This window comes from Brachionichthys hirsutus, chromosome 9 (assembly GCF_040956055.1).
Source record: "Brachionichthys hirsutus isolate HB-005 chromosome 9, CSIRO-AGI_Bhir_v1, whole genome shotgun sequence".
In the NCBI taxonomy this organism is placed as follows: domain Eukaryota; kingdom Metazoa; phylum Chordata; class Actinopteri; order Lophiiformes; family Brachionichthyidae; genus Brachionichthys; species Brachionichthys hirsutus.
This window is the reverse complement of record NC_090905.1, coordinates 5,080,536-5,095,130: the sequence shown is the minus strand read 5'-3', so window position 1 is coordinate 5,095,130 and position 14,595 is coordinate 5,080,536. Positions and strand designations below refer to the sequence as shown.

The 14,595-nt window shown below is 41.8% G+C and overlaps 2 protein-coding genes across 3 annotated transcripts in view; one reads left to right on the top strand and one right to left on the bottom strand.

Annotated features, from left to right (window-relative positions):
* Positions 1-7,607, bottom strand: part of LOC137899474 (zinc finger protein GLIS1) — a 60,730-nt gene extending 53,123 nt beyond the window's left edge. Inside the window, exon 1 of the mRNA XM_068743511.1 lies at positions 7,355-7,607. Coding sequence (XP_068599612.1) covers positions 7,355-7,607 — 253 coding nt within the window. The remainder of the gene's footprint in view (positions 1-7,354) is intronic.
* A 3,668-nt stretch (positions 7,608-11,275) lies between these two features.
* Positions 11,276-13,747, top strand: LOC137899812 (uncharacterized protein C2orf72 homolog). Of its 2 annotated transcripts, none has more exons than XM_068743852.1 (3): positions 11,276-12,037; positions 12,714-12,822; positions 12,967-13,747. In XM_068743852.1, the coding sequence occupies exons 1-3, from the start codon at positions 11,324-11,326 to the stop codon at positions 13,062-13,064; spliced, it is 921 nt and encodes a 306-aa protein (XP_068599953.1). In that variant the 5' UTR covers positions 11,276-11,323; the 3' UTR covers positions 13,065-13,747. The 2 variants fall into 2 exon arrangements, 1 of the variants encoding a protein (XP_068599953.1); XR_011105653.1 differs by having other exon boundaries at positions 11,904-12,035; positions 12,712-12,852; positions 12,967-13,052.
* The last annotated feature ends 848 nt before the right edge of the window (positions 13,748-14,595 follow it).

Genomic DNA, 14,595 nt, shown 5'->3' with positions numbered 1-14,595 from the left:
GTCTCATTGACTGTTTCAGCACCACATAGTAGGTTCTCGTATTCCCATACAATACAGAAAAAAAACAAAAAAAACTCCACAGCACAAATCATGGGAAATTGCATCTTCTTATCACATATTTGATCTCCTTGCTCTGATATTAGCTCCCTGAAAAACAGCCGTCCTTTTTAAATATAATTGTCTGTAAAATGTCTGTAAAAATATCCCGAAGCATTTCAGATCACAGTCCTGGCACAGGGCCTCTAAACTTTATTAACATCCAGAGTCGGCCTGGCGAACCTCCCGGCTCCCTGCAACTTGAACTTACAAGTCTTAACCTGAACATTGCTCCAGCATCGCTTTCACAAATTCTCTACTTCCTGTCACATGTAGCACTCAATTCTCCAGATTTGCTCCTGTAAGAGAAACCTTCGTGATAAACCAGTCTCTGTGCTAAAATGCTGCATTTGTGCCGACATCAGATGAGCTGAATGAAATGACTCTTTACCCCGATGGAAGACAGAGATTTTGACTTTAAGCAGTTCATGAGTTGTAATCAGTTTTAAATGCAAACATTTACTTGCCAGTGCTTTAAAATGTGTATTTATTTTGTGTGCTGTAAATTGGCTCTGCAGCTTGCCAGTGATGTGCTCAGACCTTTTTGACAACACGCATTAAAAACACACATTTTGATCGATGTCAACTCACGTCATTCACATACAAGTAAGAGCGCTCCAAGCAAACTTTACATCATTCCTTTGTGCACTTTTTTAGAAACGGCGAGGCGAGGAAGTTAATGCAGTGCGGGGGCTGGACTGTGCTGCACAGGACTGGGGAATGCTTACAGAATGCAGGGCTTCTACTAACAAGCACTTACAAAGTATATAAAATGTGCTATTAGATTTTATAATGTCTTTCATAGTCCTCTGGGGCAACGCCAGCCAATGGTGCAGTGAGCTAACTGGGCACTGCCCCATGGCAGCTTCCTGGCAGAGACGGGGAGAGAACAAGAGCGAGGATAAAACTGAAACTTTTTTGGCCGCTCTCTGGTCCGCTCTAATGAAGTCATTAAAACAGGCTCAGTTAGCATCATGTTGGCCCATTTGTTTTTGACCACTCAGTTGAAGCCAGTGTTTGATTGGCTGGCTGATTACCGGTAATCTCCAGCCTTGTTAAAAACAAACAAAAAACCCAAATTAAATACAAAATACACAATAAGCTGAGCATTTGAATCCATTGCTGTGGTACTTGTATGTACCTTTCCATTTACAAAAATGAAATATTAAGTGTTGTGGAACTCTAAGGTGCAGCAGTAGCACACTTTCTGCCTCCTCGCAAAGCCAAAATTGCCATTTCACGCATAAACTTTGTTCTCACAGCTTATTTAGATAGGCGAGTGAAACCCGGATCTTAACGCCCCCCCCCCCCCCCAGCCGCCTCTCTCTCTCTCTCTCTCTTTCTTTCTCTGCAGCTGTACACTCGCATGGGCCCAGTCAGCTCTCAGCCGTGATCTGCCAGAGGCAAGCACGATGGTCGGACGGTCGTCTTTTGACTGCCACAGTCAGACCGGAGTGGATTTTTCTTAGATGAAACACAGCAGCATCGGGTCAGGGAACGGCAAGTGGCACAGCCGAGATCACACACAGAGAGGTCTGCGAGGGTCACTGCTGTCTGAAAATGTACATGAGTAATAGACTGCATAGACATGTGGTCAGCAGCGGCATGTCTAGTCCAGGCGTTAAGGATCAGGCAGACGTAAACGGATCTTTGCTACAACGAGTTAAAAGGGGAAAATAATCTGGTCTGATTCACAGAATTTGGCAACTTATTCCTCTCATCGGGGAAGTGAAGCATGAGAAACTTGGGTGCTTCTCCTCGTAAGGTTTAGCCTAAAAATACATTTTTACGAAGCCAACTTCATTTGATTAAACTGAGGCCCGCAGCACATTTCTTCTGGAATTCCAGTGATATTTCGACACTTACTCGAACCAGATCATATTTCTGCTGTGTGTCTCGAGTTGGACAAAGTTAGAATGCCTTTGGTTACAGTGATATGCCATGTGCATACCACACTGGTCACATAAGAGTGAGAATGCTTGACTCGGCTCATGCTGAATATGGAAAAGGGGGAAAAAATTGATGCAGCAGTGCTGAAAAGAAACTTTTGAGTGGGTCTGTTTGTGGGTTTCACGCATATGCATATATGCTCATTTTGCAACTTCAGAGGACTAATCAGAAGATACTCAAGCGGAGAACAGCAACAGTCCCCCATGACTCTCCCCTCTTTGTATCCAGCTTCATCCCTTCCTCTGCCACTCGTCTCCAGTTTCCACACACGTCACGTGTATTCCCGGCCAACTTTGATTGAGGTGATTCAGCCACGCAGTTGCCAGACCAGGGGTTCATTCTCTCTCTCCAGTGGCTGTGACTCAGGAAGCGCTCTCATTCCATTACCCAGCATTCCCTTGTCAGATCCTCAGCCAGACAGACGTTTACAGGAATACTACTGCGCTGCAAAAACTGAAATCTAAGTAGGGTGAAATAACTTAAAATAAGGCGCCAATTGGTTGTTTTGTGTAGCAAGATATTAATTTTTATATTAGGACTGTCGTCCTTGACAATCTTGATGCATGACAATACTTGTCACTTAGATTTTATCCCAACAATAAATTGTCTCCTGTCTCATTTTAGGTTAAAAACTGTAAGACTGGATGTTAGATGGCAATGTGCTTGGAAGTATTCTCCTTCTTTTCTTAGCCACTTTCAGTTGGCTTAGTTGTGATGAACATTTTGCTTGATTTCATAAGTCACTCAAATTAAGAAAGCACAAATACTGAAAGAAGATTGAACAAGCTACTTTACTCGACTACATGCTTCCTTAAAGATGCATGATTTGCCACTTTAAGACACTTTGAGAGACAATGGTTGCTGGTTATCAAGAGATGTCCAAATCCCCTCAAATCAAGCATCCATTTATTTTGTTTACTGTAGACAGTACCTTTTTGCAGTGTGCAGAATAACTACTGATCATTGGCTTTATGAATCAATGGAACATGCTGCAAACATTACACCCTGCAACACCCCTCCCAGGCAGCAGCCTCACATTTCCCCATAACTCACTGCTGACCTCATGCAACATGCAAAGACGTGGGCCGATGCGCTCTCTGTGGCTCATGGGCGTGCATCAACTCTTGAGGTAACTTGTGAAATTGTGACGTTCCCATCACTGCACTACTCTGATAAACAATATGTGCTAAAAAATTAAAATTAAAATACGGTACAATTACATTTGCAGAAAGTGAAGTAATTCCTGTTCCTGTTTTTTTACAGAACTTACAAGTTCTGTAAAAAATCTAATCATCTACTTGGATAACTTTTTTCATGATCTGTTACCAAATACATTCTCTGTGAAACTGAAAAGATCACGTCTCTATTAGCAGCAGTATCAGAGAGATATCCTCACTAATGTTTGATCATACTTTCACAACATCTGGGAGGAATAGCTGCCATGACGTTTTGGTGTCCTCGCCAACAGTGATGTTGAGATCCTCAGTTTCTGTCAAACCGCAACTGTGCTTAATGGTCATTACTGCGTTGATTTATTCCCTTTCCCACAGAGAAAACATTTGCAGAAGGGGCTTACATTCCGTGTTCTGCTTATGATTTAAGAAAAGAAAAAAAATGTTCATGATAGAAAATCATTATTGTGGTTTTTTTTTTATCCAGATTGGAGTTGCAAACGTAAATCACAACCAGAGAAAGATGGACCAAGGACTGACTTGAGATGAAAAAAAAATATTTAAATTGCAGCCTCCAATTTAAACTGTCATCAAAATCACATCAGAAATATTTGAACTGTGAAATCTGCTTAATCATTTCCTTCTGACGACGAGTCAATCCAAGATTTATGATGGGAGACCATTGTTTTGGTCCAAGTTAAAAAAAAAAAATCAGCACTACGATTTGACATCTTAACAAACTTTTGGCCTATACCTCTGTTACTCCCCTGACTCGGCAAAAGAAACAGAGCGGTGTCACAAATTCTGACTGGATGACAAGTCAGAACAAAAACCTGAGCTCCAAGACGAATAAATCCGATGAACTGTGCATAAATTAAAGCCAAATTTAAAACAATAACAGTCAGAAGTCCAAGTGAATTTATGAAATGTGAAACCTCCTGGGGCAGCTGAAGAAAACATTGTTCCACAATTATTGTAGTATAAATATTTGATGTGACTCAAATCAGAAGATTTACTCAGAGGAAAGTTCTTCGACAACAACCCAAAGGAGACATGGGAACTCCCATAATTTACACAAGAACATTAGATCCCTTGCAAAATATCAGAGCCAAGTTTTTATTACAGTGATGAAGAATAATGAAAGATTTAGTAATAATTGCAATGTTAGTTAATCTTTTTTTTTTCTATGAAAGAAATATATGAAGTCTGTCAAATTAGAAATAAAATCTATCCCATGCAGCATTTTCTTCTGCCTCAACAAGAAAATATGCCAACTACACACTTCAATTAATAGACAAATGAGAAGATGCCTCTGCCAAGCCCCAGCAGTACCCTTAAATTCCATGAAACATATCCAACAACATACTCAGGCCTGTAAATACAATTTAAGGGTAGAGATTTTGCAGCAGTCCACCGTTTAGTCTGCTGGATCTGGAGTTTTATTTTGGACCCCACACCAAATTGTGCACAATTATTTATACCGACCCCCCCAAAATCTGAATCCATGCATTATTCCCTGTGACATTAAATAAAACTTTGGCAAATGCCCTCTTTGCAACGTTAAAAAGTGAGGAAAAAATGAAAGCCCTGCAGGTTACATCCTTTTGTCCAGATCCACACCAACATTGAAATGATGTCTCTTTAGACCCGATGCCAATCCTCCTACCAAGTTTCACAGTAGTTTTTGTGTAATGCTGTTTAGAAACAAACAAACAAAAACATGGACATGGGTGAAAACATGGCATTCTTGGTTGGAGGCAATAACAAGGTAACACCAAAAAAGCACTTAATGTGCACCTCTGAGCAGAAACAGCTAAATTTGTTCACAAGCTGGGAAGCTGTCATAAAGCGTTTGAAACAGCAGAGGCTAAGAGAGGGGATGCAATACTCGGTTGTTTCTTGTAACAGTCCGATTATCGCCCCCCAACCTGACAGCTACAAATGCTGCCTGGGAAAACACAGGAAACTAAGTCACTCAAAGGAAATTCAACATTGGTGCCAAATGCCAGTTTGCAAAAAATGTCTGCATGTATAAAAAGTTAAAAACTATATTCTTCTCTGTGTGTGCGTGTGTGTGTGTGTGTGTGTGTGTGTATGTAGGATGCTGGCTTTGCGTGATCCCATACAGGTGTGTATACTGCATGTACAAAGACATATATGAAATCAGTGTTTGGGCACAACACAAAAAGGCATATTCATCGGAAATTCAAAAGTCAATTACTCATCTTTTTTTATGGCTGAATCAACAGACAGGCCTCTGCTGTTATCGGAGAGCGTGTGGGCCGTCGGTACACTCCACGAATTCAAACATTTTCCACAAATAAGATCACAGATTTGGCAGCTTGTCCCAGCTGGGAGAAACTATATTAAGGCACTGAATGTTGTGAGAATACACACTTCATCACAACCTGGTATTCTTCTTCAAGATGCGGCTTGCAATGAAATGTTTATCTTTTCAAGCCAAAGTATTTTCTTTGCTGGTGGGTATCAATATTTTTATAGCACACTGAAGGACAATCAGCTTATGAAGTGCAACATACAGGCTGTCCAATTCGACGTATTGGTTTTAACATGACTGTGATTAGCGCCTCATCTCACCTCATTAATCATAATATTATGAGTATTTCTTAAAATGTAGTGTCAGCAAATGTAAGCTAAAGTGATGCTTCCCTTGCAGAAAGCATTGCACACTGAGGATTAGATGAAGCATCAGCAGTGTACGACTTTTATCACTGAGCAATCGGTCACATTTTGCAATCATGGCGTACAAGTAAAAGGTCAGAAATCTCCAGTCAGAGGTAAATTCTTCCTCTGCTGTCTCACCTCCGCCGGGATGACTATCAAAGTCTGTGTTTGTTCAGAAATTCCTTTCACTAGAAAATCTAAAGTACTGGATGAGAATGCAGCTTAAACTTCCCCAAATGGGAGTTATACGATCTGAGTCTGAAATGAGGCATGATACAGAAGACTGATGAGTACCGAGGTCACGTTCATACTCCATGCTCAACACAAGAGAATATAAAATAAACTGAAATACAATGTATATCCAGGCAGAATAGATATACTTTGAGTTGTATTCAATAAAACGTAAAATAATGCAGCTAAATGGAAAACAACAATTACAAATGATGAATTTGTGACACGCTTCGGGGTGCAGTTAAAGGAATAGGATTTGGGTTATGTTTTTCACAAACCCACAAAATATTGAAATTATTATAATATCACCCAAATACCTCAAAGAGTTAACAAAGAGGTATGTGTCTGCATTCACTGTTAATATGCACAACATAACCCACAAACACACAACACATTTTTGCATTCCCACAATTTACGGGAAGCAAGTTCAAAAGCGTTATGAAGACAATGAGACGATTCATTCTGGTCCAGGATGCTGGGGATGCAGGGCTGAGGGCACAACTGTGCTCCAAGAGAACTCGTAAATGCTGAGACACACTCTGCAGACATATGGTTTGTGTTTAGCAAGAAGAAACAATAATCAAATCTGTTGATCCTCTCCTTGCAGCAAGGATGATTGCTAATATAAATGTCTGTTCCGTCTAATCATAATTTAGGATGAGGGGGGCTGAAATTACCTCCGGCTTCTTGCAACAACAACAGGATGGAGAAGGCTTCTACGGAGACTCCAGGAGTGGAAAAAATACTCTGACTGTTATCTGTCTGACAGTTCTCATTTCATCTATGTAATTGTTGAGATTTGAGATTTCAGTCAAGAGCCGGTCTTTTTCTTTAAGCAGAAAAGGCAATTCAAGTGTGACTGGTGAGAAATCTGAACATATTCCATTTATTTTTTCAGATTACTATTGTTCTAAAATGTATTTTAAAATCCTGCATCTTCAATCGTTTTGTTTAAATATTAAAGCTGCCGTTTTTTCATATTCAAAAATCAGATTAATTCCCTGAACTAAAAGCGACCGAGTCTAAGAGATGCGTAAATGCTTGGCACTCCTTTCAAATATTGCGCATCACTTCAGATGGCTTTTACGCACAACTCTGGCTTAAATTTCTGATGTTATTTGAAATGGTCAAGGATCCAAGAGAGCTCTGGGATTAATTATCAGACATGAACTTCAGCAGCGTTCTCCGTCACGTCATCAGAATGCGTTAAACCGGTTTACCTTGGGCCGGTGGGAGATGAAGGCAGGAGCGCGAAGCTTTAAATGACAGCTGCGCCTTTTCTTCGATCGACGTGCGTCTCTTCTGGCTGGCGCAGCTCATGTGAATCGATGCGTCGGGGGAGCTCCGGCAGATCTGCGACCCGTAGCCGCCGCTCCCGGCTCGCCGCGCGCACATGTCCGCCTTGCTGCCGTACACTGAGAGCGAAAGGCCGGTGAAGTCCGCAAAAGACGGGCTCTGGCAGTGGCTGACCATGTCGAACAGCGCTGGGGGGTTCTGCATCGGTGACGAGGCTTTCCCGTGCAGCGCGAAGCCGCTGTTCACATCACCTGCGCACGGGGACGGTAAATCAAATCACTGCAGACCGCACGGATGAACATGTTTGTTTCAGATATGCGCTCATCTGTACATTTGGAACGCGTCGCGCCAAAGCTTCGAGGCCTGTTGACACCTACCTGATCCAATTAGCCAATGAGGAGCAGAATAAGTCTAATCAGCATCACCGAACTGAAGGGGAAAGAAACTGCAAGCATGATCGATAGCATCCTCTCAGTGGGGATCAGTCATCAGCATCCCACGCGTCCTCTCTCTCTCTCTCTCTCTCTCTCTCTCCCTCCTCCTCTGATTGACACCGGGTGCTGCGCTCCTCCGCCGCGGGTTCGGGAGCGCCAATCTGCGTCCGTGTTGTGTGGGAGGATAGGGTCTGGATGGAGACGGTTGTGGCTGGAGTTCTGAACTTGGGGTGTGAAGTTTGCAAGCTCTTACATCCGTGTATGTTGTGACACTTTCCGTTAGCCCAGCCTCCAAATCAAGATTTAAACATGCGTGCAGATGACTGGAAAACGGCGTTGTCCAAGCCCCGCCATGCACAATAAAAACACTGAAAAATCAAATTTTGATTTAATTCAGAACGTGTTTTGGTCGAGGGACAAATCGCTTAATGGTGATTGATATTTGCTTATTGTGGACACACACAAAAACAAAAACAAAAAAAACATATTGTTCAAAAATGACGAGAATAAGATTTTAGATTGATTCTCAGTGTTATCAAACATTTTGAAGAAAGAATTGTCTTCCTAACTTTCACATTCGTGCGTTCATCTTTCCGATAAGAAGCGCACGTTGGGAGCGGGCGTTCAGCTGCAGCGTATAGAAAATGCTCTGATGACGTTATAGCGCCATCAAATGGACAAAAATCCCAGCGTTGATGCTGTGGCGCAACATATTTCTGGGTGTTGCGTTTAAAAAAAAGGAGGGGGGGGGGGGGGGTGACGCAAATCATCGATTAAACGCGCATGAATGTTGGGGAAGAACTGAGTTGTTTATTTCTGAAAGTACAGCCTGACATTTGAGTACCGACATGAGACATTGGAATTAAAACCGATTCTCCCTTTGAAAATGTGATATCAAAGGGGGGAGAGAGGAGGGATGGAGCAAGCCGCCGGTCCTCATTCATTCATTTGATAGTTTCAGTACAAACACCGATGTGGACTTCTGTTTAAATGATAGGCAAATAAGACTTGATTTGAATTCATTTTGTGATTCCATTTGATCGATCAGATTTTATTTGAATGGATTATTTTTTTTAGTGATTTCACATCAATTTTTCACACGATGGTCAGAGTTTCAGAGACAAACCTCCGCCTTCAATGTGACCAATATGATATCTTGAGGCTGTTAACAATCATAGTGAATTACTACTAATCTCTGGAAAAGGGAGTCAAATATGCAGATCGTCGGCAGCAATTAAAACAATGTCTGTTTGCTGATTGTCTGATTCTCTGTAAAATGTCACCGTGACGAGATCTGTCACAGTATCCTCCAGTCCCCTTCAGGATTTCTCCCCACAGTGTGAAGAAGCCAACCAGTCTGACGTACAAAGGTACTCAATGTGGTTTTCAAACCGTTTGAGCTGATTTAATCAGGCATAATCACATGGAGGTTAACAGTCCTACACTGACAGAGAACATGCCGAGACTAAGAATCGGATATTGATCTTTTTTCAACCATCTTGCATGACTTTAGACTTTAGTTTTGCTCCTTTGTTGATAAAATTAAAAAGTGTTGCGATGCACAGCCGTGGCATCTAAATTTGGATGCATAAACAGTTTAATTGTGTGCGTCTGTCCGTTTTGCTAAACACCGTCATCTGAATTTGTTCTTCTGTTTACTGGTTGTTTGTTCAATTTGATTCCTCTACTTTTCACATCAGTGTCTCTACCTCTCAGGATGTGGAATTCCCTTGGCAGCTGGAAGCGTTGGGTGTTTGGAGACTGTCTAAAAAGTCTTGAGGCTGTCTGTCCAGCTGGATTTCTTATCTGAAGATGATCCCCACATCGCTTTCATATACTTCAGTTCATTTGGACCCTGGCAGTATCCTAGGTGATATATCTTACAGGACATTTTTAATAAATAAGGAACGATGACTAGAAATGTCCTAAAAATGTATTTTTTGGAATGACTTTTTACTGTATACGACATTGACTTATCTTTTGAACACGCGATAGCTTTTTCTTTTCTTTTTGCCACAAGATGGTAGCAAAAGGCAGATTGTTCTGCGCTGCTGCATCGGCCATGATCCTTCATATTTAATGAACGTGGCCACGTTTCCCACGCAGTAACACGGCCTTACGTGGGCGTGACAGCACGAACAGCTTAGATTTGCGAGTGTGCAACACACCTATCTCCACACAGAGTTCCCAATGTGCACAGGAGGAAAGAAAAACAAACTTTACATTCAGTGATGTTGAATGAACCCACCGGCAGGAATGTGCTTCTACCGTTTCCTTAAAGATGAAAATCACTCCATTATATGTCAGTTTAACTCGGGTTTTCTTTCCTTATTCAGTTGATTTCATATTGAAACTTGCAGCAGTCTTTGACATGCATGTGTTTGATCGAACCTGCTGCATTTCGCTTGAGTCTCCGTGTCTCTCTTTCTGGTCCAAGTGAACTTCTTGACCCTCAGCTCCTCCTTCCCCAGTACAACAAGGTCAGTAGGTCAACCGACACCTTTAAAGACCTTTAAAAGCATAGAAACGTGTTTTGTGTGTCAAATTCAAGATGGCAAAATGGGAATTGCAACATTAGAGTTGTGGTTTTTGTTTTTCGGGATTATAAATGATCACCGTCACCTCTGTCAGAAAATTTAACATGATTAAAAAAGAGACTATGGAGAGACAGTGTAAAGAATAGCCAAGCAACAAATCAATATTCAGTCGGTCTAAAGGTCAAAAGCTGGCGGCTCGGTTCAGAGGGAGGCGATACAGACACTGAAGTTACTCATTTGTATTTCGCTGCATTAACTTGGGTTGCAGCTATACTTTTTAATTAAAGAGCAGGAATGGGTGGATTAAAGGATTAACGTCTCAAGAACTCAACACACTGGTGATGGAGTCGTGGGGGGGGGGGGGGGGGGGGGGGCTTTGCAGGGTGAAAGGCATTTCTGATTTTGCAAAGAAGTCGAGGAGTCGTTGAAACTATTACTGCAGCGAAAAAGCAGCGCAGAGCTCTCGTGGTGAAGTTGGGGCTCACAACTGTTCTCGCTTTGTTTCTTTCTTTTCTCTGAGAAGCCAGGAATCTTCAAAAGTGGGACGAAGACAGGAATAATAAGAATACAGAGAGTGACCTCCATACCATAATTTCATCCACGGGAGCACATCAGGATCTCCCGAATCAATTCTTGGAGATTCCCTCAGAAGTATTATTTATACTGACTGATGACTTTTTTATACTCTCTTTTCTTATCAGCAGTGTTGCGTGTCTTTTTATCCATTAAAGATTAACTTCATTATCTCCTTGTGGCGCGCACAGTCGCGGCCAGCTGGCGCCCCCGCCCAATCGGAAGACGCGAAGTCTTTAATCCCGCCCCTTTCACGGTGCGTCTGATGACTATGAGGAAGTTTTCTTTGTACTCGCCGGTCACGGAGGTTGGCAGCGGAATGGACTGACCGCCGATTGATCCAAACAGCATGGCGCATTCCGGCTGCGTGGAGGACCCACTCCCCGAGGGGGACGGGGAGTTTCAAAAGATTATCGCTCTGATCGGAGGCAAAGAGAGGATTTATCTGGTGAGTGATCAGTGCCAGAAGAAAGAGAAGGACGGGGATGACGCGGAGATATTGAACGCGTTCATCGGTGAAATGTTTCCCGGCAGCACGCCGAACATCACAGGACGAGCCCAGCAAGCGACGAGCGGCGCAAGCGCAGAGGGAAAGACTGTTAAAAGCAGCGAGACGCAGCTCACGGCGACACCGGGGGATTTGGACTCCAACGGGGAGACGCGTCGGCCCGCGCGCCGCGGCGGCGTAACGCGCAGAACCGCAAACGAACGCAGCCCGAAGCGAACCATCGACTCTCCCGTCATCGTGTTCCTCTTCAGGCAAACATTTCTCAACAACGAGTCCAACCGGCCTGGCTTAAAGGCCATCTTAAAGGATGTGAAAGCGCGCACGAAACGCGCCGCGCTTGCCCGACCAGCTTTGATTGGATTAATCAACACCGGGCAGGAGAGCGCCGTGACGCACCAATGCGCGCAACTCCTGGAGCGCCAGATCCGCTCGGTTTTCCACAAACATTCACCGGAGACGATATGGGTCGGCTGTTTCGTCCCGAAGACGGAGGGCAAAACGCTCAGCATCAAGAAAAACGCCTGTCGAGTCATCCACTCCTCTCAAACAGCAGGTGTAATGAGCCCCATTGTGGTTTTACGCGTTCGGGCCCAGAGTAAACGTCATATGGGCATTATTTGTAATAGATTTGTCTAGATTTTGTTCTTCTGTTTGTTCAAACGCACATCCAGGGCAGATTATTTTTTTGTCAACATGAAGTTTGAACCCTGGTGTGTTTAACCAGAGCTCAATGGAGATTGGGTGATGCTTGCAATATAATACTCCAAATATACAGAAGAGCTGCAGAACTGCATCCATTGAAAGTTTAAATAAACCCCTAAAAAGACAAGCGTGCTGAAGAGATATCCCACAAACTTATGCATCAGGAAGTTTATATCAGGTATAAAAAAGAAAAAGTTAATTCGTGTTTAAAAAAAAAAGTAACCCATAAATTTGGGATGCCTAGAATCCATTCGATTATCTCGATCTGTTTAAATGAAATAAAATATTTATTAAAAAAGATTTCCAGTGAACACTGTCACAGTTCATACAATATCTGGCAGACATTCGTAAAATTAGTGTTGGTGCCATTCAGGTTAATCCATGGCTTTCACAAAACCACACATTTCTGCACACTTTGTTCTTCCCAGGCGTGACTACAAAGGCCTGAGGACAAAAGGAACATTCATGAAACAGTAAGTGTGCATGAGCGGCCAAATCGTTAAAGGATTATTATTATTGCCTTCCAGAGAATGACCAGGACAGCACAAATTCACTTTTCTGGCTATTCCGATGTTTGTGCTGGCCCCGGAGAAGAGGTGCCAGGGACCAGGCCAACTGTTCGACCAACAGAAAAAGAGGTGCCAACGAAGTCCACAGTTTCAGTTTGAGTGAGCTATACAAGCATTTCCATCCCCACTGGATGTTGTTTGAAGTGTTTAACTTAATTACAGTCAAATGAACATTGAGCTTTGAAGTGTAAAGATGTTTTGTTTTTTCTTAAGGTGAAGCTGGGAGCATTGAAGAAAATATCCCTCTGAAAACCAATTCCACACCTGCTGGTCCAACTATGGATGGAGAAACAGCCGGAGGGGGAAACTGATTATATGTGACCTGTGTCTTGAGATGTATAACTATAGACAATCCTGTTTAACAGCAGAGCCTTACTACATGTTGCAGCGTTTCTTCCTGGTGCTCAATGTTCCCGGTCCTGAATCACCATGATTCTTGTCCTGAAGCTGTATTTTGCTCAGATTCTTTTTTGCCATTTTTTCCTATTTACACATGGTCCTTTCGTGTGTAATGCACAAAGGGATTTACTATGTATGTTAGGAGGCGATGAAAATAATTCTTAAACAGGCGTATGAGCCACATTATATAATTTAGTGCCATTTTTCTCTTGTTCTCTGCTTTAGGTTAGGTCCTACGTTGAGATTAGTCTTTTATTTTAGTTTATGTTACAGTATATCCAGGCCACAGAAATGACATATGATGCGTATTCAAGTTCTGCATTTGAATCGGATGTATTAAGGCCTAATACGTCTCATTAGTGGCTTGACTGTCTTGTATTTGAGAAAATAACTAAATTACAACATCAACTGTCATCCTTGTAAGAGGGACCTTAGGTGATCCAGCTCTATTAACAGGGACTAAACAGCTGTTTCCTGACTTAGCCTCTCAATGTTGGTCTTGTTTTTCACAAGTGTGCCTTAAATAATTTCTAGTGAATACAGGTGGATGAAGTCTTATTTACTTTTGTTGGTTACTGGTGTGTACATTTGTATAAAGATGCAAATAAACACAGTTGTATCAATGTTGAATTTTATTGAAAAGGATGCCATTGCTTATTCTTTCCTTAAATTAACATCGGATAGTCGCAGATTCAGTTTGTAACTGGCTTTCAGTCCCCAGTGAAAACAGCAGAAATTGTATTATTTCTACTTCTACTAGAACTATCGTACTCCTACTTTCACTCTGCAAAGTGTGTATTTTTGCCAAAGCTAAAAGATCTTTAAATTATTTGGCTTTGTCATTGATTGAATTTATTTGGTACAAATTAATTAATGTATAGTATTTACAAATATAAATGAAAAGGACAATGCAAAAAACTATTCGAATTTAAGAAATACTAGACATGATAAATAATGTAAATAAAACTCATTCTGCAACCTCTCTCATAACTTTAAACTTGTTTTTTAAAAACATTTTTGAATTTTATCTGACAATTCAATGCGTAGACATCAGTATAGATAAAGTAAGACTTTTCAAAGCCTTTTACTTTTATGAAACATCTGAACATCAACTTTAATGTGGTATGGTGCAACACAATTGGCTATGTTGTACATGTGATCTAGTTTAAGTTTCTGAACTTAAACTAGATCTTAGTACTGTACTGTACTAAGTTGTTCGTTACCAATGTTCATTCTTGTGGAAGCATTTAGCAGATACCTAATGTTATTATGCATGACCTGCACCCCGATCTGACATTTTTGGGAGATACTGACAGTCCTGACCCAATTTGCCCTCATACACACACAATTTATAAGAATTCGGCTCAGCAAATTTGGCATACTTAAAATCCTGCATTCTCCCTTTTCTTTAACTTGTACAGGCTGCATTAAAAAAAAAGTAAA